At 35.4% G+C, this 23681-nt stretch overlaps 1 protein-coding gene across 2 annotated transcripts in view; it reads left to right on the forward strand.

Annotated features, from left to right (window-relative positions):
• Nucleotides 1-23681, forward strand: part of LRBA (LPS responsive beige-like anchor protein) — a 794075-nt gene that overhangs the window by 191611 nt on the left and 578783 nt on the right. Inside the window, exons 23-29 of one of the 2 annotated variants that reach the window (XM_042935320.1) lie at nt 14806-15861; nt 17071-17119; nt 17225-17249; nt 18077-18230; nt 18632-18812; nt 22463-22590; nt 23091-23198. In XM_042935320.1, the coding sequence (XP_042791254.1) occupies nt 14806-15861; nt 17071-17119; nt 17225-17249; nt 18077-18230; nt 18632-18812; nt 22463-22590; nt 23091-23198 (1701 nt within the window). Of the gene's footprint in view, nt 1-14805; nt 15862-17070; nt 17250-18076; nt 18231-18631; nt 18813-22462; nt 22591-23090; nt 23199-23681 lie in introns of both variants that reach the window. The other variant, XM_042935319.1, reaches the window with a different exon arrangement.

Below are 23681 nucleotides of genomic sequence, written 5' to 3' on the forward strand. Positions count from 1 at the left end.
TTGAAAGTTTGTCTGCTGGTTATGAATGTAGATAGAATATGACGAAGAAATATACTTCACCTTTAGAATGAAAAGTCTAATCAAATGGTTGAAAGAAAGTACGCTGATAGTCATGAAAAGTTGTAACTTCAGTGAATACTAGCAGCAGCATCATGAAAACATATCTGTACAAGATAATTTGTGATAGCAAAAATAAGTATCTTCTGTTGGCTCTGAAGAAGGCAATGGAAATGTAGGAGGAATTCCTTAAATTGATGATAACCAGTAGAGAAGTTCACTTCTATGTAACTAACTACACCAGTTCCCCCTTATCCGGGGGGAATATGTTCCAAGACTCCCCACTTAATGCCTGAAACTGTGCATAGTACTGAAGCCTGTGTATGCTGTGTTTTTTCCTATACATACATATCTGTGATAAACTTTTATTTATAAATTAAGACATTAACAACAGTAACTACTTATAAAGTAGAACAAGTATAATATACTGTAATAAAAGTTATGTGAATGTGGTCTATCTCAAAATATTTTACTGTATTTTACTCGTCATTCTTCTTGTGATGTGAGATGATAAAATGCCTGTGTGATGAGAGGAGGTGAGGTGTATGATGTAGGTTTTGTGATGTAGCATTAGGGCTACTGTTGACCTTCTGACAGTATGTCAGAAAGAGGATCATCTGCTTCAGGTGATCCTGGATCATTGAGCGATGTTGATGGTGGGATGTCAGGAGCACATGATGTCAGTGGTAAGGGATCCTTGGTAGTTGAAGGTTGTTTTTGCAAAAACCTTTTGAAAGAACATTGTAATGGGAATTTGTTGACTTTATTTTTAATTCATCAATGTTGCTGCAGAAGTTGTAATCCTTCAGTGATCATATGGGTGACTTTAATGCTCTGTTCCTTCTGAGGATCATATTCCATAATTTTGTCCTTCAATGTCTGTGCAACTTGAAATACTTAAGCAAATTTCTATAATGTCCACATTGCCAGTTCTGCTTCCATTTCTTCCTCCATAGATGACTCAACAAGTTTTTCCAATTCCTCATTTGTTAACATTTCTCAGTGGCTTTCAGTACGTTCTTCCACTACTTCATCAAGCATTTCAGCAAATCCTCTCCACTAATTTGTCTTGCTGAGTGAATGGTTTTCCTAACTTCTCCATCGATCCTGAGAAGACTTTCAAATCATTGCTGACTTCATAAGTTCTTCCAGCTGACATTTACAGTTTCTGGTTTTAATTCATCCATTGAAGTTTGATGAATGTTATTGCATCAGCAGTAAGGAATGATTTCCACCATTGCATTATGTCTAGATTAGGGTCTTCATCAGTTGCTGATTGAGTGTAATCAAATACTAGATGGGTGGAGGTGGCCTTGATCCTGGTCAAAGGGCTGAAGCAATAAGGTCATATTTGGAGGTAAAAATACAACCTTGCCATTTTCATTTTCATACCAAAATTCAGGTTTCAGGATGGCCAGGTACATTGTATATAACGGGACTTTAAATTCTAACCCTTCCTCTTCCAATTATTTTTTCACTTCTGGGATGAAGCATTGATGGAACCATTTCACTAACAAGATGGTTGTCACCCATGCTTGCTTGCTTGCTTGCTTTTTTTAATGTTTATTTTTGACATAGAGAGACAGAGTGCAAGTGGGGGAGGGGCAGAGAGAGAGGGAGATACAGGATCCGAAGCAGGCTCCAGGCTCTGAGCTGTCAGCACAGTCGGATGCAGGGCTCGAACTCACAAGCGATGAGATCATGAACTGAGCCAAATTGGAAGCCTAACCAACTAAGCCACCCAGGCGCCCCTGAAAAAGTAAAAAAAAAAAAATTGTTATCTAGTTTTGATTTTTAAAAGTTTATTTATTTATATTATTTTTTTAATTTTATTTTTTATTTTTTAAAATTTACATCCAAATTAGTTAGCATATAGTGCAACAATGATTTCGGGAGTAGATTCCTTAGTGCCCCTTACCCATTTAGCCCATCACCCCTCCTACAACCCCTCCAGTAACCCTCAGTTTGTTCTCCATATTTATGAGTCTCTTCTGTTTTATCCCCCTCCTTGTTTTTATATTATTTTGTTTCCCTTCCCTTATGTTCATCTGTTTTGTCTTTTAAAGTCCTCATATGAGTGAAGTCATAGGATTTTTGTCTTTCTCTGACTAATTTCACTTAGCATAATACCCTCCAGTTCCATCCAAGTAGTTGCCAATGGCAAGATTTCATTCTTTTTGATTGCTGAATAATACTCCATTGTATATATATACCACATCTTCTTTATCCATTCATCCATCTGATGGACATTTGGGCTCTTTCCATACTTTGGCTATTGTTGATAGTGCTACTTTAAACATGGGGGTGCATGTGTCCCTTCGAAACAGTACACCTGTATCCCATGGATAAATGCCTAGTAGTGCAATTGCTGGGTCGTAGGTTAGTTCTATTTTTGTTTTTTGAGGAACCTGCATACTGTTTCCAGAGTGGCTGCACCAGTTTGCATTCCCACCAACAAGGCAAAAGAGATCCTATTTCTCTGCATCCTCACCAACATCTGTTATTCCCTGAGTTGTTAATGTTAGCCATTCTGACAGGTGTAAGGTGGTATCTCATTGTGGTTTTGATTTGTATTTCCCTGATGGTGACTGATGTTGAGTATGTTTTCATGTGTTGGTAGGCCATCTGGATGTCTTCTTTGCTGAAGTGTCTCTTCATGTCTTTTGCTCTTTTCTTCACTGTATTCTTTGTTTTTTGGGTGTTGAGTTTGATAAGTTCTTTATAGATTTTAGATACTAACCCTTTATCTGATATGTCATTTGCAAACATCTTCTCCCATTCTGTTGGTTGCCTTTTAGTTTTGCTGATGGGTTTCCTTCACTGTGTAGAAGCTTTTTATTTTGATGAGGTCCCAGTACATTTTTGCTTTTGTTTCCCTTGCCTCTGGAAACGTGTTGAGTAAGAAGTTGCTGCGGCCAAGATCAAAGAGGTTTTTGCCTAAAGTTTATTTATTCTTGAGAGAGACAGAGACAGAGCGTGAACAGGGAGGGGCAGAGAGAGAAAGGGTGACACAGAGCCCAAAGCAGGCTCCAGGCTCCGGGCTTCGGCACAAAGCCCGATGCAAGGTTCAAACCCACACAAGCTGTGAGATCATGACTTGATCCAAAGTTGGATGCTCAACACTCAACCAGCTGAGTTACACAGGCACCCCAATTTATTTATTTGTTTATTCATTTATAAATGTTCAGTCACTTTATTTTTTTAATCTTTACACCCAGTGTGGGGCTTGAACTTGTGACCCCAACATCAAGAGTCACTTGCTCTGCCGACTGAGCTAGCCAGGCACCCTCGTATCCTTTTCTTTGTAATTAATTTCCTTAACTCTGCCACAAATGTGGCAGCCACTACTTCATCAGGAGATACATCCTATCTAGTAATGTTTGTATTTTTCAGGACAAATCTGTTACTGAATTTGTGTAACCATCCCTTTCAGTAAATGGCTTGATGTCACTCTTTTCAGGTTATCTCTTGCTTAAAGTCTTAAAGTCTTTGTTGAGGCTCAGTGGTTTCTGGCACAACATGTTACTGTCAGTTGGAATAGGTTTACCATTCATGTCTTCTACCCACAAATTTCATGCCTTTCCCATCTTAACTAAGCACTTATCGCACACTCTTGCCATAATTTTGCAGTTTGAGGTGCAACAAATCCAATGTTGCAGCTTACTTGTTATTTGTATTTATTTTTAATTTTAATCACTAAAAGTTTGATTGTTTATCTACATTCTGACAACTCACACTTTGTTGATTTTCATGTTTTTCTGGGTGTTTGCAATGGTGCTTTCAGTCTCTATAACTTGATACTCTGGGGTAGTTAAACATTCATGATTGTTTTCACTTGATGCCTCTCTTGTTTTTTATGTTTGATTGATTCAAACTTATATTCACATATCTGTGATCATCTTGACATATTATGATTAGTTTTTTTGGGTATTCATTTGTCTTGAATTATTGTTTATATTTAACGAGAATGGAAAACTCTTCTGTTTTTGGTAGCCCATCTTGTGAATGCCACTAACCTATAATATTGTAATAAATTTTGATTGAGAGAACATGACTTTGTTATATACGGCAATTTGCTAGATGCACATCTGTTTTAATGGCCTGATTGCTGTTAGATATTTTTATGCCTTGGTGACCAGCAAAGCAGTGGAAATAGCATACATTTAGAATAGTACACCAGTGACCATTTAAGCGAGTTATTTGGTGAGATTAGCCTTTGGGTCTGTTTCCAAACTTAGTGCCAAAGGCTTTCTCTTTTCCAGCTACTGGCCCTGAGAATGGGCTTTAGAAACTATCCTAACCTATTTGTGTCTATTTATCTTTGATTGTTCTTGCATGTTTACTACTTTTCTCCTCAGAACATACCCCTTTTATTTTCTATAAAGCTGATAACTCACATTAAAATTTTTTTCTGGCATTTTGTATATATAAAATTCTACAGTTTAAATTTATTTTTATTTTTTATATTTTTGAACTTAGTATCTTTTATGTGGGAGCTATAGATTTATTTATTTATTTATTTATTTATTTATAGATAAGTGTTGGTCTTGAAACCTCCATTTGTTGTTGTTTTTAAAGTTTTTATTTGTTTGTTTATGTATTTACTTATTTATTTAAATATGAAGTTTATTGTCAAATTGGTTTCCATACAACACCCAGTGCTCATCCCAACAGGTGTCCTCCTCAATACCCATCACCCATCCTCCTCTCCTTCCCACCCCCCATCAACTCTCAGTTCTCAGTTTTTAAGAGTCTTTTATGTTTTGGCTCCCTCCTTCTCTAACCTCTTTTTTTTTTTTTCCTTCCTCTCCCCCATGGTCTTCTGTTAAGTTTCTCAGGATCCACATAAGAGTGAAAACATATGGTATCTGTCTTTCTCTGTATGACTTATTTCACTTAGCATAACACTCTCCAGTTCCATCCAGGTTGCTACAATAGGCCATATTTCATTCTTTCTCATTGCCATGTAGTACTCCGTTGTGTATATAAACCACAATTTCTTTATCCATTCATCAGTTGATGGACATTTAGGCTCTTTCCATAATTTGGCTCTTGTTGAGAGTGCTGCTATAAACATTGGGGTACAAGTGCCAGTTAACATACAATGTAGTATTAGTTCCAGGGGTACAATCCAGTGACTCAGCACTTCCATACAACACCTGGTGCTCATTACAGCAAGTGCACTGCTTTATCCTCATCACCTATATAACCCATTCCCCACCCCCTTTCCCTCTGCTAACAGTTTGTTCTTTAAAGTTATGAGTTTGATTCTTGGTTTATCTGTCTGTCTCTTTTTTTACCCCCTTTGCTCATTTTTTTTTCTTAAATACCACATATGAGTGAAATCATACGGTATTTGTCTTTTTCTGACCGATTTATTTTGCATAGCATAATACTCTGGCTGCATCCATGTCATTGCAAATGACAAGATTTCATTGTTTTTAATGGCTGAGTAGTATTCTGTCATATATAAATACCACATCTTCTTTATCCATTCATCAGTCAATGGACATTTGGACTCTTTCCATAATTTAGTTGTTATAAATAATGCTGCAGTAAACATTGGAGTGCATGTATCCCTTTGAATTAGTATTTTTGTATCCTTTGGGTAAATACCTAGTAGTGCAGTTGCTGGATCATAGGGCAGTTCTATTCTTAACTATTTGAGGAGCCTCCATACTGTTTTCCAGGGTGGCTTTACCGGTTTGCATTCCCACCAAAAGTGTAATAGGGTTCCCCTTTCTCCTTATACTCACCACAACTGTTGTTTCTTGTGCTGTTAATTTTAGCCATTCTGATGGGTGTGAAGTGATATCTCATTGTAGTTTTGATATGTTATTTCCCTGATGATGAGATGTTGAGCATGTTTTCATGTGTCTTTGGGTCACCTGGCTATCTTCACTGGAAAGATATCTATTCTTGTCTTCTGCCCATGTTTTAAATTGGATAATACATTTTTTTGGTTGTTGAGTTTGTTAAGTTCTTTATAGATTTTGGATACTAACTTTTTATCAGATAATGTCATATGTGAGTATCTTCTCCCATTCTATAGGCTGCCTTTTAATTTTGTTGATTGTTTCCTTCATTGTGCAGAAGTTTTTTATTTTGATGAAGCTTTTTATTTGCCTTTATTTCCCTTGCCTCAGGAGGCATATCTAGAAAGAAGTTGCTAAGGCCATTGTCAAAGAATTTACTGCCTGTGTTCTCCTCAAGGATTTTTATGGCTTTAGGTCTCATATTTAGGTCTTTAGTCCATTTTTTAAAATTATTTTTTATTTTGGAGAGAAAGCACAAGTGGGGGAGTGGGAGAAAGGGAGAGAGAGAGAATCTTAAGTATGTTCCATGCTCAGCATGGAGCCTGACTTGGGGCTTGATCTTGTGATCCTGAGATCATGACCTGAGCTGAAATCAAGAGTCAGATGCTCAACTGATTGAGCCATCCAGGCTTCCCAGTCTTTTATCCATTTTGAATTTATTTTTGTGTTTGGTGTAAGAAAGTGGTCCAGTTTTATTCTTTTGCATGTTGCTCTCTAGTTTTTCCAACGCCATTTGTTGAAGAAACTGTCTTTTTCCCATTGGATATTCTTTCTTGTTTTGTCGAAGATTAATTGACCATATAGTTGTGGGGTTTTTCTGAGTTTTACATTCTATTCCATTCCAGTTTGTGTCTACATTCCAATTTGTGTCCAACTTGTGCTTTGTAATGTAATTTGATGCCTGGAATTGTAATGTCTCCAGTTTTGCTTTTCTTTTTTAAGATTGCTTTGGCTATTTGGGGTCTTTTGTGGTTCCATGTAAGTTTTAGGTTGTTTGTTCTAGCTCTTGGTATTTTGCTGTTGGTATTTAAATTATTTTTAATGTTTATTTATTTTTGAGAGAGACAGAGCATGAGTGAGGGAGTTAAAAAGAGAGGGAGACACAGAATCTGAAGTAGGCTCCAGGCTCTGAGCTGTCAGCACAGAGCCCGATGTGGGGCTCAAACCCACGAACTGCTAGATCATGACCTTAGCTGAAGTTGGATGCTTAACTGACTGAGCCACCCAGGCACTCCACCTGTTGGTATTTTGCATAGAGATTGCATTAGATATATTGATTACTTTGGGTAGTATAGACATTTTAACAATGTTTGTTCTTCCACATCATGAGCATGGAATGTCTTTCCATTTTTTTGTGTGTTACTTTCAGTTTCTTTCATCAGTGTTTCGTGGTTTTCAGAGTACAGATCTTTTACCCCTGTGTTTAAGTTTATTCCTAGGTATCTTACTGTTTTTGGTGCAATTGCAAATGGGTTTGATTCCTTAATTTCTCTTTCTGCTGCTTCATTTTTGGTGTATAGGAATGCCACAGATTTCTGTATGTTGATTTTGTATCCTATGACTTTACTGAATTCATGTATCTGTTCTAGCAATTTTTTTGTGGAGTCCTTTGGGTTTTCTATATACAGTATCATGTCATCTGCAAATAGTGAAAGTTTGGCTTCTTCCTTGCTGATTTGGATGCCTTTTATTTCTTCCTGTTGTCTGATTGCTGTGGGTAGGACTTCCAGTACTGTGTTAAGTAATAGTGGTGAGAATGGACATCCCTGTCTTATTCCTGACTGAAGGAAAAGCTTTCAGTTTTTCCCTGTTGAGTGTATTATATTAGCTGTGGGCTTTTCATATATGGCCTTTATCCGATGGCGTCAACAGGTGAATTCTACCAAACATTTAAAGTAGATTTAATACCTATTCTATTCTTTTCAAACTATTCTAAAATGTAGAAAATGAAGGAAAAAGTCTAAATTCATTTTGTGAGGCCAGCATTACTCTGATACCAAAACCAGATGAAGACTGCACTAAAAAAGAGAACTACAGGCCAATATCCCTGGTGAATGTGGATGCAAAAATTCTTCATAAAATACTAGCCAACTGAATTCAGCAGTACATTAACAAGATCATTCACCACTATCAAATGGTATTTTATTTCTGGGTTGTGAGGGTGGTTAAGTATTATTAAATCAGTCAACATGCTACACCACATTAATAAAAGAAAAGGTAAGAACCGTGTGATCCTTTCAACAGATGCAGTAAAAGCATTTGGCAAAATAGAACATCCATTCATGATTAAAAAAACCCCAACAAAATAGATTTAGAGAGAATGCACCTGAAAGTATTTTGAATTTAAATACAAGCAATTTTTTTGAGGGGTCTGCATTCATCTTAATCTTTATTCTCATAGACTTTTAGAAGGATATTGCATTTATAGCACTTTTAGAAGGTATTTCAGTGATTCTGTTCAATGTTGGGTAAAAATGTTGTAGTTTACAGTTACTATTAACAAGAAATTACAAAGAATAGCCTTTAAAATCTCTATGGTTTCTGTGGTTTTGTGTGTGTGTGTGTGTGTGTGTGTGAAGCATAATCAAACATAATATTGCTTTATTTTAAAAAAATAAAAAAGGAAGGTATATGCTTAATGATTTTGGAAAATAGCTCGTAACTAGATGAACAGAAACTAAGTATATGTTGATTTAAGCTGACTTAGAGAAAACAAAGCTTTTGGATTAAACTGGAAAGTTGAACACTAACATCTAATTTTACTTCATATTGAAACCCTACTAAAAATGCCATGAAAGGGTTTTGAAAAATATGTAAGTCCACAGGATGGAGAGAATAGGAATAGAGTGAAAAGCAGTAAAATTTAGAGTCTAGCGATCAGATCTATAGGTGTATTAACTTAGATTGGGAAAAGTAAATCATGAACTTAGCGTGGGAAAAGCTAAGAGCTAACTTTATTTTCACTAAAGAACCCTCAGGATTCTTAGGAACTGGAAGCCTATCTGTATATGAAACTGAGAATTGGGGGTTGGGTGTGCTAGAAGCAAAAAACATTGAATAAGATTGTTTGAGTAGCAATTTGGTACCTCGTTATTCTCCCTTCCTCCGTGCTATTAAAACACTATCCCAGTCTATTCTTACAGAATCTAGAGAGGGCAATACAGAGGGCCACTGGTCTTTGTTTATATTAGCAAAATGGAGGGGGTGGGGAGATTAAGAGACTGTGTGCAACTGAATGTTGGGTGCAAAGGCAACACTTCCACCATTGTGCTTTTCGTGTTTGGCTCCTAAAATGTAGGCAACCAGACCATAACCCTGCAAGCAGAACATTGGAAGATGCTTCTTTGGGTTGTCGTTGTACCCTTCTTTGGGTTGTCTGAATCAAACTGTGCCCAGATCATGATATAGTAAAGGTAAAAGTAGATTACCCACTGTAGTGAGAGCTTTTTAACCCCTGGACCCTTTGTCATTCCTTTTGCCAATCCTGAGGAGAAAACCAAGTTATATCAGAGTTTTAAGAAAAGCATCTAACATGGGAGATAGAAACAAAGCAGACCAATAGAGGCAACTCAAGGAAAACAGAGATAATACAAAGAGAAGAAACAAAACAGAAGAAAAATAGCTATTAACATCCTCAGAGAGATAAGAGTAACTATATGAAACTAGAATATAATGCTTTTCTATAAGAAAAATAAACAGCAGTCACCAAAATGGTATTGGGCCATTTTAAGTACTTTACATATAGAACTCATTTAATCTCTTAATAACTATGTTAATAACCTTATTAGTATATTGTTCGGGAAATAATTAAAAATAAAAGCTCCTGTTAGCACAAAATACCCTGTTTTCAAAGTGTGGAAAGGAGTGAAATAATCAGTAAGCATTAAGCCAGACTGTAATGCACATCTCAGGCTATCCACTGAAGAGATTTCAAAGACAAAAAAAGCATTTCACCATTTTATATGGCCAGACAGATACAATCCATTACATACATGTAGCTGTTTTCATCCAAAAGAGAAAATCTTGTATATGTTGGCCAAGCTGGAGGTTACATTTTGGAACTAAATACTTAGACTTAAACTCCCATAGAGACAGGAAGCAGGGCATCATCATTCTTGATGTTCATGTTTCAAAGAGATGACTTGAACACCCCCAGGAAAGATATCCCGGGATGCAGAAATAGCACAAAGACTTATTACATTTTCACAAGATTTATATACATCTCAAAATGCCAGAGAAAGTACAGTTGACCCTGGGTCAACATAGGTTTGAACTGAGCAGGTATACTCATATGTGGATTTTTTTGGATAAATATATACTTGAAATGTCTTTTCCTTAGACATTCTTCAACATTAAAACATTTTTTAATGTTTATTTTTGAGAGGGAGAGAGAGGGGGAGAGAGAGAGAGAGAGAGAGAGAGAGAGAGAGAGAGAGAGAAATGAAAACACAGAGCATGAGTGGGGGAGTGGCAGAGAGGGAGACACAGAATCCAAAGCAGGCTCCAGGCTCTGAGCTGCAGGAACTGTGAGATCATGACCTGAGCCGAAGTTGGACCCTGAGCCGAGTGAACCACCCAGGAACCCCAATTCTTAAAATTTTCTTTTCTCCAGCTTATTTTATTATAGGGATACATATAATACATACAACATACAGAATGTATGCTAATAGACTGTTTATGTTATCAGTAAGTCTTCTAGTCAGCAGTAGGCTGTCAGTAAGTTTTTGTGGATTCAAGTTTTACTTGATTAAAAAAAGTTTTTTTTAAGTGTTTATTTTTGAGAGAGAGAGCACAGCCAGGGGAGGGGCAGAGAGAGAGGGAGGCACAGAATCCAAAGTAGGCTTCAGGCTCTGAACTGTCAGCACAGAGCTTGACACAGGGCTCAAACTCACTATCTGCAAGATCATGACCTGAGCCGAAGTTAGATGCTTACCCGACTGAGCCACCCAGGCGCCCCAAGTTTTGCTTGAGTTTTGACTGCATGTGAGGTTCGGGGGGATTTGGCACCCCATCCCTTGTGTTGTTCAAGGGTTACTGTATTTTGAACTTCAGGCTTTCTACAGGAAGTGCTCAAGAGAGGAGAGGGAATTTTCTTTTTTAACACCAGGGAACATTTAAAATATAAATTTTTTAGGTTTGTGTTTCCCCTTGTACCACCCATTTTAATATGAGCAGTAAGAAGTCAAGTGACTAGCCCAGACTCATATAGGAGAAATGTAAAACATGTTTAAGGGTTAGTGGAGGAACTCTCCCAGACAGTAGAACCAAAAGACAAAGGGATTGAAAATAGAGATATGGTAAGAAAATTAGAGGAGTATTCAGTGCAGTGTCAAAAAATAGTAATCCTAGAAAGCAAGAATAGGTGAAAAAGGAGACAAAGGTATAAATTAATTGATTCAAGAAAATTTCCCAGAGCCAAGGATATTTGTTGCTTGATTGGAAGGACCCAGTGGGTGTTTAGCACAATGGATGAAAATAGATCTGTGCTGAAAATCATTGTGAAATTTGAAAGCACTAAGAGCAAGGATATTTTATATGATTTCACAGGGAACAAAATAGTTTATATAAAGGATAAAGAATCAGAGTAGGCTGAGACTTCGCAACAGAAGCACAAAAATAAGTGAAGAAATACCTTTCAAATTCTGGGGATTAATGCTATCCAACCTATGGTTTTATACTCTATTAATCAAGTATGGAGGTAAAATAAATGTTTTAAAGTCTCAAAAACTTAGTTTACATGTACTTATTTTTTGAGAAGGCGCCAGAGGATATACACACCAAAAGGAGAGCTTTAAACAAATATGTGGGACATAGGAAAAAGGAGAGGCAACATGGAAGAGAGATGAGAGGGGATCTCTAAGACCATGGTTCAGGGAGATCCTGCAATGATAGCTATGTAGTAGACATATGACAGTCCTTCTAAACTGGAACGGTTTGACTTAGGAGACAGATATAGAGGGAAGCTATTGTCAATGAAATGCCATCTGCCATTATAACTTTTTTTTTTTTTTTTTAACCTGAGAACAAATTACCTACATGTGATAGGCCCGTATTCCTCCTGCCTGGATCATTTGTACATTCATGCTTCTCTCCTCAAAAAAAGTGGTCTGCTTTGATTTACTTCTGAGAGTAGAGGTAGACCATGGTGAGAATTGGAAGATACAAAGTAGTATACTTCTTGTACGTTATTCATGCCAGATACCTACTACCTGGCCCACACTACCCCTTATAGATGCTCTAGTTCTTAACACCTTGTATATTTCCTAATGGCCTTGCCAACAGACTTCCCAGAAATAGCCTTATATATCCTCTTATAGAAACTGAAGAGAAACTTCAGGAACTGTAGCTTGTCTTCTGATAGCCTTTATTTATTTATTTATTTATTTATTTATTTATTTATTTATTTAGCAATATTGCCCTTTTATTTGATGGCTGGCTAAGATTATGCTATATTTAGCTTCTCAAACTAAACTTGATAAATATTTTTACTATATAGGTAGTAGAGCTGTTAACAAACAGGTAGGGAACAACAGAAATGTAAGAATGTTGATTTGCTCTTAATAGGGGTAGGGAGGTTGGGAGTACAGTTGAGGATGGGCACATAGAGGAATTGTGAGGTAGTAGTATTCCGTTTCCTGATGTGGATAGTAGGTGTATTGGGTTTAAAAAATTACTCTTTGATATGTATAAATTGTATGTATTTATGTTTATGGATATATTTTATAATAAAAAATTTAAAATCCTTAAATTGAGTAAAATGAAAGCAAATAATTATTGAAAACTAAACTTACTGTGTTTGAAATAAAGGATCTATTTTCAAAATCACTCTGAGGTTGGTGGTATGAAACTTGCCTTCTCTAGACAATAATAATTGTCATATCAGTGCAGAAATGATTTCCCTAAAGTCAGTTTTCCAAATAGACTAAATGATACCTTAAGAAATCGGATCATTAAAAACAACAACAACAACAACAACAACAACAAACCTATCTTGTCTTACTCAAAATTTTCTAGTGGCTCTCTCTCTGAATAAAATTCAAAATCATTAATACAGTCTATAGTTCTCTGTAACTATGATCTAGCCAGTGCCTTCCTCTGTGACCTTATCTATAGTTCTCTTTCTACTGTTTATTGTTCCTCCAACATACCACGATTATTTTGGCTACTAGGGGCTTTGCATTTGTTTTTCCTTCTGCCTGAAATTGTTTTCCTTTTCATATTCATATAACTTTCTGTCTCACTTTATTCTGATCTCTGTTCAATATAGTATCCTTAGAGACCTTCCCCAGTTACTCTACTACATCATCCCACCTAGACTTTTATTTTCTTTTTTTTTCGCCTTCAAATCTCTCACTATTAACTGACATTATCTTATATTTTTGTATATTTATTTTCAATCTCCTTCATTAGACTGTAAGCCTCATGAAGGCAAGGACATTGTGTTCATCACACAGTGCCTGGCATGCTTTGGGTGTTCAGTAAATTTTGCTGACTGGATAATGAGAAGTTGGTCAATTAAAATAAGTTAGTTCAGGGCACATGGCTTACTCAGTTGGTAGAGCATGTGACTCTTAATCTCAGGGTTGTGAGTTCAAGTCCTACGTTGGGTGTGGACCTATTTAAAACAAAACAAAACATTTAAAAAAATGGTTATAAAATAAATTGATATTTTGTTAATGTTACTGTGCCATTTTATTTGGAATATATGCATTACATTTTGAAATATTCAGAAAAATTCCCCCAGTATTTATAATTTGTGAAATGTTTATTTTCCAAACATTTTTATTTTTAGCTGTATCCTATTAAGGCATGAGCATACTGTATATATTATGAGTGAAGGTTAGTAAATAGCTATTGAAAAAATGTGTGCATTGTGCATTATTTAAACATTTGTTTGCCTTTTACCCATATGTATACATACCTATGATTCAAAAATGCCTATGGGTCTTTGTGCACAAAAATCATCTTTTCCTGTCATCTACTACCATCCTCCCATACTAGGGCTCAATAAAGGTTTGTTGACTAAAGGTTCAGTTTGCTGTATATATTATAATAATGTAGGTTACAGGAACAAACAGTTCTAACATTGGTAAACTATAATTATGTCTGTACTTTCTGCTTGTATTATACTTCTTTCTGAGGGGTGTTTCCTGTTCTAACACCAGTGGCAACCAGATAATGGTGGCTGTAATAATCTTTGGTAAGAAAATTATTGAGGTAAAAGTGTGCAGGGCCAGGCATGATAAGAGTTGATGTTCATAGTGCCTGATACTAGTCACTCACATGCAAGTGGCGTTGGGTGGATGGATGGATGGATGGATGGATGGATAACCTGGAACTTGCAGGCTATTTTGACCAGTTTAGACTTTGAAAATTATGGTTGAGCTTTGGGGAAGGATTGGATTTTTTTCTCATTGCTGAATTTGTATTAGTTTAGTAAGAAAAAGTTTTACTAACTCAATAAATATATGGAGAGCTGCTATAATAGTGGGCATAATTAATTGATATTTTTAATCTATGTTGAGGATAAGTCACGTGGAAATGGATTTTCATTGCAGTTAAAACAATGTATTATCTAGTGTACAAAGCCCTTCACAACGCTATATATTTAGATCCTGGTACAGTTTATAGAGGTCAGTGGAATAGTATATTCTTTTCATATATATGTTTAAGAATAGGCTAAGTAAGGATGTTATTGTGGTTTAAAGCCATGCTACCTATCATCATTAAGTATAGCTCTCATTTTTTTTGACTATTTAAATTTTTGTGATTGACTTTTTGTTTATTTTATAAGATAAGGATATTCTAGGAAAATTATTGCATATTATATAAAACCATTTATTTGGAAAATAGTTAAATTTTTAATTTTATGTACTGTATGTTCTGTTTTTCTTTCTTTTTTGCATATTTTGACTGGATGTTTTTCATCTAGGTCACTTTTGAAATACACAAAGAAAATCTTGCCAATATATTCAGGGAACACCAGGGAAAGGTTGATGAAGAAATTGGGCAATGTTCAAGTCCAGTTGAAGCAGTCTCTGTCATTAGCAGGGATGTTAATGTTTCAGTAGCATCCCAGCAATCAGATATGAAGGATTGTCCTGTGTCTACTCATATCCCCAGAAATAGTGATGAAAAGTCAAGTATTGAGAAGACAGTTTCAGTAAACTCTACATCCAGCGTTGGACTGCAAACTCCTAACACATCTAATGAAGAAAGGAAAACTGGTCAAGAAAATCAGGAGTTACTGGATGAAGTCCCTTTAGAAGAAACACTGATAAATGAAACAATTCATATAGATGATTTAGAAGTATCTTCTGATATAATAGGTGAGACTGTTTCCTCTAATTCTTTTAAAAGAGCTGGCAAAGGTATAATAACTGTTAGTGAAGTAACTGCTTCTGTAAGTTCTCCTTCAGAAGAGGATGCTTCAGAGGTGCCAGAATTATTGGAGAAATCTATAGTAGAGGAAGATGATGATGATTATGTAGAACTGAAGGTAGAAAGTAGTCCTACTGAGGAAGCCAGTCTACGCACAGAACTCCAAGAAGATAGTTTGTCTCCAGCTGCCTCTGAAGCCAGTGAAAGACTGGACATGTTTAGTAATGACAACAAATTAATATTTCAAGAGGAAGAATCTGTAAATAAGAAGCAAACGGACAGCGAAACTCAAGATTCCAAAGACTCTGGAATCTTGACTATGACAGCATCAGGGTCTCCGGCTACCTCACCAGATGCTACTGTTTCCCAGACACCTGTACAATCAGATATTGGTGCAATGCTAGAGGAAGGGAAGAAAACAAGTAACTCTGATAGAGAAACCAAATTACTTAGTGATTCTCCTGGTAATATCTTTGAGTCTCCTACTACTTCTGAGCAGAGGATTGCTAAATTGGACGTTTCCAGTGTTGCTACAGATACTGAGAGATTGGAGTTGAAGGCCAATACAAACATGGAAGCATCTCACCCCCATCAACCTGTGCTTGAGGTGATTATATATACTGTATTCTTGAAGTGTATTTACATTGAAATAAGATAGAGCAAGTGTATATACTTACATTTTATTTTATTTTGGAGTTGATTCATATCCTATTTGCAATTATATAAATGCAATGAATGTAAAGATTATATTTGTTTTCTTTAGCACAAGGTTTTAGTGTGAATTGATTAAATGGCAGCTTTTATTATTATTTTTACCACAAGATCACCAGAAGTTACTACTTTCTACTTTCAAGTTTTAGGATTGTAATAATTTTAGTTTAGAAAGCAAATATTGGAAATACTTGTCTTTACCTTTATTTGATAACATAATCGTAGTTATTAGCACATTAATTTTTCTGACAAAAATCTAGGGCTGTTGTCCTGCAGAACCACCTACTAGTGTATAATTTTATATATGAAGCATGTAGTTTAAAATTGTTCCACGAGGTTTGTTTATTTTGTAAGAGTGGAGGAACCTTTCTGAGATCAAGAGGCACAGCTTTCTCCTTTACTAGTATCTCAGAATAATTCATGAGACAGTGGTTGATTCCATGTTATAATTTTTCATGCTGTTTAGCTCTTAACTCCCTCTTTCCTATTTTGTTGGGTGTTCTTAATTTTGTTATCTTTATGTTTGTTTGTTTTTAATTTTAACCAATTTATAATCCAGATACTGCCTTTCTCTCCTCCTCATATTCAAATCTAAGAACTTCTTGATTCCTTTGTAGAAATAATACATTAGCTGGTTGTAATACCAAATGGTTCCAAGCTAATGACTGTTGAATTATGGTAGTTAGCATTTTTGGTAACTTTGCTTTAAATGTATTAAAGTTTTCTTTTTAAACGTTTTATTTATTTTGAGACAGGGAGAGACAGAGCATGAACAGGGGAGGGTCAGAGAGAGGGAGACACAGAATCTGAAACAGGCTCCAGGCTCTGAGCTGTCAGCACAGAGCCCGACGCGGGGCTCGAACTCGCAGACCGGGAGATCATGACCTGAGCTGAAGTCGGCCGCTTAACTGACTGAGCCACCCAGGCGTCCCTAAATGTATTAAAGTTTTAATGTTATTACTTATTGATTATTTTTCTGTAAATTTGGTTCCTTAGTATCTTCAAATGTGATTATTTGTTAGATGAATTGCATAGGAGCTATTATTATTAATGCCTTCTTTGAAGTTCAATTTATTTTATTACTCTTCTAAATTTACTGTATTAGATGTCAAGGCAACAGGAGGGGCCAGGTCAAGGAATAGCACCAGATGGAGGTAATGGACAAAGGAGGGATTCCAGATCTGCTATGTTTCGTATTCCTGAGTTCAAATGGTCTCAAATGCATCAACGTTTGCTCACTGATCTATTATTTTCAATAGAAACAGATATACAGATGTGGAGAAGGTATGTCCATATGTTTGTTATAGAAGATGTGTATGAAGTTTAGTGTTTGTTTAAAGAAATTTATATAGTTAACATTTTGCAATTTATTTCAGACATTTGGTTAAAAAGTAGAATATAAATTATTTCTGTGATAGGGTTTTATTGAATTAACTTTTATTGGCCATTGTAGAAATGAGCTACCCAGTCTGAATTACAACAAACTGAAAATCAGAGATTTTTCTTTTAAAAAATGTGCTGAAGATTTCCTGTAGCATAAAAGCTAAGTTGCTTTATCTATAAGTACTAAAAAAAAAAAAAAAAAAATTGGACTCTAAGTATAACACCCAATTCTCCAATGTAGTTTTGGTATAAGAAATCTGTATATTTCAGATTATCTATTGTATGATTTATGTTTTTGAAATGCCTAATTGGTTTATTGTTATTTGTATACTACACTTATCCTGTTTAAAAGCATGTTATGGCTTTCTCTAAGAAAATGTTAGTAGAAAATTTATTTTTATTTGCACATTTAACACCATTTGCCTCTTAGTTTTTGCTATGTGACTTCTCAGTTTTGTTCCCAGTTAAGGATAATTCAACTTTTTATATACAAGATGAATAGTATTATATGTTTCAGCACTGAAAAGGGGCATGGATAGTAACTCCTGATATGAAATGGTCTACATCTTGTGAAGAAGTGCATCCCCAACATGTCTGCTGTATCATTATCATTACCTCAGCTTTAAAGATGAAGCAAACGCACTGTCTTATCCTCCCTCCCCTCAAGTAGGCAAACTGTGATTTCCTTTCTTTAGCTTTATCAGTAAACATCATTTATCTTTGGACAGCCATTCAACAAAGACAGTTATGGACTTCGTGAATAGCAGTGATAATGTCATCTTTGTACACAACACAATTCATCTCATCTCTCAAGTGATGGACAATATGGTCATGGCTTGTGGGGGTATACTGCCATTGCTTTCAGCTGCTACATCGGCTACAGTAAGGATTTAACTACTCTATAAAATTGGTGTGAAAATGCTACTGTTATGCATCTTTGTTAACACTTGAATGTGGTGGTTACTATGCATCATAAGTGCATTAAGCCAAAAGTAACAGTATCTTTTACAGTTACATGAAAGGACCTTAGAATCTGTTCCAAGAATGAAAGAGCTAAAAACTATGTTGATTTCTTAGGCATGAGTCAGCTAGAGAATATGATTGGTGGTGGTTCACCTGTACTTTTCTGTTGCCTTCTTTTTAGATGAAAAAGGAAAACATTCTGTTGAACTAGATTTCTGAAAGCTGGCTTTTTATAAAACTTAGAAATTTGGGGAATGTATCCAAGAAAATTAGATTTTTATCAAAATATAGATATAAATTTCAAATTCTGTTCCTTACAGCATGAGCTGGAGAATATAGAACCTACTCAAGGCCTTTCAATAGAAGCCTCTGTGACATTTTTGCAGAGGCTAATCAGCCTTGTGGATGTGCTTATATTTGCAAGTTCTCTTGGCTTTACTGAAATTGAAGCTGAAAAAAATATGTCTTCTGGAGGAATTTTGCGACAGTGTCTCCGACTAGGTGAGCTGTTAAAACCTATCAGGAATTTACTTTAAAAATTTTCAGTTATCTTGACATATTAGATTGAAATTATCTTTTATCTGTTGTTGGGAAAATGAGTACTAGGCAATTTGTCATATGCTTTTTTTTTAATCTCCAAAGAGTGAAGACTATCTAAGTACTATGCTTATAGTAGTAGTTATAAAATTGGCTAGAGGAATGACATGTTTTAAAAAATCTCAGTTGATTGTGGTCACCATTACCCCTCCTCCTCCGATCTTTTTTTGCTCAAAAATGGTGCTTCTCAGATTTTAAGATGATTCATACACAAGAAATCACCATAGCATCTTGTTAAAATGCAGTTAGTATGGGGTGAGGTCTATAATTGCCTAACATCCCAGGTGATGTTGAAACTGCTATCTTACAAACATACTTGAGTAGCAAGATTCTAAAACTAGCATCATTCAAGTACAGCCTTTATCCACATGAGCCATGGTAATTTGTTGGAACATTTCCTGAAATCTAGATCTCTATTCTCCTGGAGGCATTTCTTGCTTAGGTAAAAGTTAAAATACATAAGGAATTTTTAATGTCATCAGGGCTTCCTTAGGTGAAGCAAAATAAGTTTTCTCTGGGCAGAAGATTTCCTGCATCTAGTTGTAAATACTGAGGTTTCGTTAATGATTTGCTTATTAAATGGAGAGAAGCAGGTAGGAAGAGGTGGTTGAAGAAATGGAAGCAAAACCACTAGGAACCATTGCCACATGAAGAGAGATCAGAAATAAGGCATCTGTGGAAATGTAACACTAAAGGTGGAAAATCTCATTGTTAATGAAATATTTTCCCATTTTTAGCAGGAGTATCTGTTATATAAGCTGAGATACATTTAGACTTTTTTGGTGCACTGATTATGTTTTGATTACTCAAAATGCTATTCAAACTACTTTTCAACTTGGGATGCTCTAAAGAACTTGATGTGACAGTTTTTAGAAATTTGTTTTAAAATTCTAATTAAGAGATTCAAATGGTAGGTATAAGAAAACAAAAACTATCATTTATTGACTACACTTGTTATTGCAGATTTCCAATGAGTCAGCAATTATTTTCTTTTATTCATGAGGATATTTGAGATCAGAGACATTAGGAAATGTATTAAAAATCCAAAAGCTGTAGTTGGTGAAGTTAGAATTTGAATATAGTTTAACTTGTTTTCCCACTTTTTCTGTTGTAACATACTTCCTTGAACTTTCTATTAGTAATATAATTAAACTATTTTGACTCCATTGGTTTTGTATATGCCATTTTTTTAAATGTTGCCACTTTCCTATAAAGAGTATACTTCTGGAATTAAAAATACAAGGCTATGCTATCAATGTGTCACTACACTCAAGTATTCTGAAATTAGGGAAATACTCATTTTCATAATTTGATCTACCCCAGCATCATGTATTTTTATATATGGAAGTGAGATTCTGAAAACTATTTGTTCAAAGTCTTTAATAGAGTATGGTAAGCTTGGTAAACAATTCAAGTGTTTGATCCCTGGTCTCCTCATTCCTGTTCTTTCCTGAGGTTGGAGGTGAGAAGGCAGGATGGCAACAGTTAAGAGTAGCTTCTACTACTGAGACTGCTGAGTGTGATAGGTTTTTAACTTTGCGATACCCAAACTTGATTTTATGCAACCTGGGACAAAAAAGTGCAAAAGTTATTTTTCTGGGCCTGATTTCAAATTTGAGAGTCATTTTCCATACTCTCTTGCCCTCCCTCCCTCACTATATTCCTTGTTTCATTTTCCCCAACTTTTGTTGCTGTCTTGCACTTATCTGAATACTTTCCTGTTTCAGTTCTATGCTTGCCATAGGATAGTCTGGTAGTAGTTACAGTCCCCAGAGAAGTTTGCCATTTTGTTCTTAATTTGCTCTCCTACTCTTGTTCAGTTCATATAGCCTGAGTGCTACTGATCTGATTAAGAACTGAGATGATTCACATGATAATAAGCATTTCATAGTCATGTTTGCATTACTTAATTCATCATTTAAACTTCAAAATTAATTTCTAAATAACCCGAGTAACTGATGGGGGACACATTTAGAGAGGTAGTTTTTTGAACAGGTGATTCATTTAATTTACTACTTATTTTAAGTTGTTGAAAATGTTCCAACCAAATTCTAGAATTTACATAACTCACAGGTTAGCAAACAGTGTTATTGCAGGCTCTTTAAAATTTCATAATCATAAGTTATATATAACATGAATACTATAGGATTTATGCTCAGAGAAGGTCACCATTTTAAGAGTACGATATTGGTGAAACTGTTCAGTTAGTCAAAAACAAAAACAAAAAAAGGTTAATATCTGGTAGTAATATACTGGAACATCAAATCTTCAACAAAGATTTGGAGATCCTTAGGCTTATAAATGTGTTGGTTTCTACTGGATGAAGTTATTATTATTATTATTATTTTATTTATTTATTTTTTACCGTTTATTTACTTTTGAGAAACAGAGAGAGAAAGAGCATGAGCAGGAGAGGGGCAGAGAGAGAGGGAGACACAGAATCCGAAGCAGGCTCCAGGCTCCAGACTGAGCTGTCAGCACAGAGCCTGATGTGGAACTCGAACTCACAAACTGCAAGATCATGACCTGAGCCAAAGTTGGATGCCTAACTGACTGAGCCACCCAGGCGCCCCCAAATTATTTTTATTATTATTATTATTTTGAGTATAGTTGACACACAATATTACATTAGTTTCAGGTGTACAACTTAGTGACTTGACAGGTTTATACATTAGGCTAGGTCCAGTTACGTTGCTATTACAATATTATTGACTGTATTCCTTATGCTCTGCTGTTTATTCCTATGACTTACTCATTCCATAGTTGGAGGCCTACATCTGTCTTTCCCCTTCACTCATTTGGCCCATTTGCCACTGCCCTACCCTCTGATAACCATTAGTTTGTTCTTTGTATTCATAGGCCTAATTATGCTTTTATTTGTTTATTAATTTTTTTTTTTAGATTCTATTTATGAGTGGAATCATACGGTATTTGTCTTCCTCATTCTGACTTATTTCACTTAGCATAATACTGGAGAGGCTATTTTGGACTTTATTAATCACAGTCTCTTTTCTGCCCCCCACCTTTTAAACCGTTTTAATGAAAACCAGTTAAAAGTAGACTCTGTAAATATTTTCTATAAATGTTCTACCTTTTATCAGTCTCTATAAATATGTTGGTATAGTGATAGACCATAAGAAATACATGCAAGTTTTAAGTTTATTTTACTTTGATGAAGGTGATAGGTTGTTATTATAGACTAGTTCATAGCAGTGTGATTTGCTTTCTCTTTTTTCCTACTTTTCAGTTCTTTTCTTCCCTATCTTTTCCTTAATAAAAGATCATTCCACTTTAGCTTAGGTAAGCTCTAGGAAACACTAGCCTGTTGATTTAGTTCCCTGAAATGATTCTCTCTTAGCAGTGGGCCCTAACAGTGTAGCTAACAAAGTCACAAAACAAACACTAGGTGATAGAGTCCAGGAACATTGTAGGAATTTGCTGAAAGTAATCTGTTTCAAATAAAAGCTTATGTAAATCATATTATGTAGGTGATTTTTATCAATTCCAAAATCTTAAATAAAATTTTCTGGCCCAATCTTTTCCTTAAATTACAGTGTGTGCTGTGGCAGTTAGGAATTGTTTAGAGTGTCAGCAGCATTCACAGCTGAAAGCTAGAGGAGATACAGCCAAGGGCCAGAAAACAGTACACAGCCTGATTCCCATGGGGAAATCTGCCGCAAAGGTAAGCATACAGAATAATTAATTTAATAAAAAAGTACCTCTTACTTTATGATTAAGATCTTAGATTTAGTTGTTCATTTCAACATAAAGTTAAGTAAATCTGACAAAGGTTCTAAAATAGTTATTTTAGTCTGTGGACATAACATTCAAATATTTGTGTTTAAATATACAGCAAAGATTTGCTTATACTTAATCTTGTCTGCTTTTCCAAGTGTTTACTTTTCTTGTGTCTTTGATATGTCAAATATGTCAATTTCCTTTGAATATGTCAATTTGTATTTCATGAACTTGGTGAGTTAGCATGCAGTTTGATTTTTCCTTTATGGCTCCCTTCTGTGACCCCCACCTCTATCCCAGTACCCCTAAAAAGAAGACAGAAGGAAGTAGGAAAAATAAGCTAGGAGAAACAATGTTACAGCCTTTTTTTTCCTGGTTCTTGGAATACTGTGCTAATATTTTAAAATGTCTGTGTAATACATATATATTTTTTGTCTTAAATAGAGTCCAGTGGACATTATAACTGGTGGCATATCTCCAGTAAGAGATTTTGACAAGCTCCTACAAGACATGGATATTAATCGGCTTAGGGCAGTTGTCTTCAGAGACATAGTAAGTTACAATATTTCTTTCACATACTCTTAGCTGATACATATTTCTACCTAGGCCCAAAGTATTGAAAGGAAAAACTTTCTGTGATATAAAACAGTTGAATAGAGATAAGAAGGACTAGAACCAATTCTTATGACAATAATTTTAGAATCTTAGAATATTGGACAGTACTATTTAAGTGGAATTAATATATCAGAGTAATGATACTGAAAAGAATAAAACATTATTACATATTAAGCACTGTAAGTGCTTCACATGCACTAAGTCCAACGACTTCTTGAGTTGTGTACTTTTGTAATTCTCATTTTATAAATGAGGAATCTGAGGCAGAGAGCTTGAGTAACTTGTTCAAGTTAATGGAGCTAGTAAATGATAGGATTCCAACCCAGGATTAAACTCCAGAATCTACGCTCTGAAAGTAATGAAATGTTCAAATTCTGAATGGCATATTATTTGTACTGAATATTGGATGTTTTTCCCTCA

This window comes from Panthera leo, chromosome B1 (genome assembly GCF_018350215.1).
Source record: "Panthera leo isolate Ple1 chromosome B1, P.leo_Ple1_pat1.1, whole genome shotgun sequence".
Lineage (NCBI taxonomy): Eukaryota > Metazoa > Chordata > Mammalia > Carnivora > Felidae > Panthera > Panthera leo.